We start from the raw sequence: 2,589 nt of genomic DNA, 5'->3' as shown, positions 1-2,589 counted from the left end.
AAAATGGGCTGGTGTAAGCCCAATAGCTTAATTATCAAATTTCTCTCCACTTATATTAATGATTTACAGTCAATTTTATTAATAAGAAAATAAACTAAGCTTCTGCAAAATAAAATAAATTTTCGTTTTTCTACTTTTAAACTATTTTCTATTTTTAAATAAATAAACTTTTTTAAAAAAAATTCAAAACATATTTTATTTTATTTTTTATTGAAAAAACATATTACATTATAAGCGGGTAAGAAGTACTTAATAGATCACCAGCCAAAGCCCATCATTTATTGGCTACCTTGATCTTAAAATAAAACTGGGAGGGCCTAAATAAATGGGCTTAAACAACCCATTGTACTCCACTTATCAAGCATGCTATTTTTTAAAATCAAGCTAATTTAATCCATTTTCTAATGACATTTCCCTAAATGCTTTCTGAGAAAGAATCATAATGTTTAATTTAAAAGAATATGTGGGGAAAAAATGGCCATTTAGGAATTGTTTAATATTGATTATGATCAAAATAAAATAAAAAATCAATTTGATCCTGGTGATATAAATGGCTATGGATCAGATGACTGATAATGTTCATTGTGCTTGTTGTTTACAATAACATTGACATTTGTCATAGGCCCATAACGATGAAAGTTAACAATGAATGTAAACATACATGATGTATCCCATCATCACCATTTAAGCTGAATTATGCTATTATCATCCATGACGATGCACCTCAATGTCACTAAGATAAATGCTATCATCAAGACCAAGTTTGATGCATTCCATCCACGACCTTATTGTTGCCTGTATCGCTACAAACATGAATACCTTTCGTCTTCTCCAACAATAATGGATGTTCTTGCCACCAACTAAATACATGTCCTCACTAAGAAATCTAATGCCCTCCATCATCACCCACATTCGTCTTTGCTACAAATGTTAATGCCCATCGTCTCCATCAAACTTGGAGACCGTTGTCACCACCAAGACTCTTTTCCATCATCTGTACTAAGACTGGTGGTGTGCAGTCCTAGTAACCAATCATCTCTTATACAAGGATATATAAAGACTAAGGCTTCATATGAGATAGTTTTTTTACTGTTTTTATTTGGGATGATTTTCTTAGTGCCTAAGTAGATTATTGTTTGTCCCTTGATTACATCTCCAGCGCCTCAAAACTCCTATTACATCCTCCATGGAAGCATTCTTTCGGTGTTCATGCTTACTACAATCTATTAATGTCTTTCTAGTTTCTAGAAGAAATAATGTTTGTAATATATAAGTCATACTAGTAAAGCCATTTTAACTAAATCAGTAAATCATATAGTGTTTTTTCTTCTTAATTTTCACTTAAAAACGTTACAACTCATATGAATCGCTCTCATCTTGCTTGTGTGGGGGTAAATTTTTTAATAATTTTTGTACTAAAAAATTGCTTTAATAAGCAATAAAAAAATTGTTCCAAACGAAGCTTAAGTTTTATTGGCGCCTAATTGTACACGAATGGAATCCCCTATTTTCATATGCAGCTCAGCTCTATATTTTAGTTGAAAGCTTTGATTTTCAATTAAAAGAATTTAAATTTAAATTTATCTTAATTAGCCTAAATTTTCAGAAAAAAAAAAGAAAGAATCCCCTCTTTTAATTAGAAAAATATCAAAAAACTTTTTACATAAAAATCTCGAATCCCATAACTAGCTAGACTTCTTACACCAATAAAGCATCCAAAATAATATATAACATAGCAGAAAGAATCAAAGTTAAATATTCCGGTCATGCGAATCTGACTAATCTCTTCTCCTTTAATCAATTTCCTCGAAATATATTCGTTCTTCTCCTTAAGCACTATCAAATTAAAATAACAACAGCTCAAATCAAAGAAATTCATTCATATACAAACTGTAACATCGCCGCCTTACAATTTCACTGAATCCGATCTGAAGTTCGCCGCCGGCATCATGATAAGCCTATAAAGGGGGCCGGTCGGAGCGAACCGAAATCCGAGCCGGGATGGGCCGGCCTGTTCCGGAACCGCCGCAGCTATTACAGGCCATCCGGCCTGAGCCTGCGCAAGTTCGGCAGCCTACATCCCCGTCCGACCACCGCGAGCAGAAGCAGTCGACCCTTCCTGTACCTTTACAAGTCGGGCAGCGCGGCGAGCCCCTGCCGGACATTGGCGGAAGAAGTCTCCCCTCCGCCGCCGCCTTCACCAGCATCGCGCCGGCCACTACGCCGAGCCCTGTAGCCACTTGTGTTGCCAGGACGAGCGGAGCCATATCGTTCTTTCTTTCTTGATGGATTGATTTGAGAGGAAGGATAAAGAGGGAAGGCCACAGAGTAAATTTGGGGTGGGAGATTGTCTCTGATGGGTGAAGTGTGGGGAAGTTCTATAGTTTATATGCCACCACGTATGCGTGTTCGAATGGGTTACGGCGATCCTTCGTTTGCGTGGTGGCATCTTCTGGACTTGGGTCTTCTGAGCAGCAACAGACGGTGTGGCCGTTACTAATGGCTGCAGGTGTAGCGCTTCCTGTCGCGAGAATGGTGGGTTCCACTTTGCGATGTGAATTTTGGAATCGTGCTTTAAAAATCGAATTT

General features: G+C 37.2%; 1 protein-coding gene across 1 annotated transcript; it reads right to left on the bottom strand.

Annotated features, from left to right (window-relative positions):
• Window positions 1–1,747: 1,747 nt before the first annotated feature.
• Window positions 1,748–2,371, bottom strand: LOC110114691. The gene has a single exon (XM_020847644.2). It carries the CDS (start codon window positions 2,265–2,267, stop codon window positions 1,959–1,961), a length of 309 nt encoding a protein of 102 aa, XP_020703303.1. The 5' UTR covers window positions 2,268–2,371; the 3' UTR covers window positions 1,748–1,958.
• Window positions 2,372–2,589: the final 218 nt, after the last annotated feature.

Source organism: Dendrobium catenatum, unplaced genomic scaffold (assembly GCF_001605985.2).
Source record: "Dendrobium catenatum unplaced genomic scaffold, ASM160598v2 fragScaff_scaffold_621, whole genome shotgun sequence".
Taxonomy (NCBI): domain Eukaryota; kingdom Viridiplantae; phylum Streptophyta; class Magnoliopsida; order Asparagales; family Orchidaceae; genus Dendrobium; species Dendrobium catenatum.
Note: the sequence above shows the minus strand (reverse complement) of the source record. Positions and strands in the feature narration are given on the sequence as shown.

What these genes read in the sequence shown, in the direction of transcription:
- LOC110114691 (XM_020847644.2), bottom strand. Translation starts at nt 2,267, where the DNA reads ATGGCTCCGCTCGTCCTGGCAACACAAGTGGCTACAGGGCTCGGCGTA.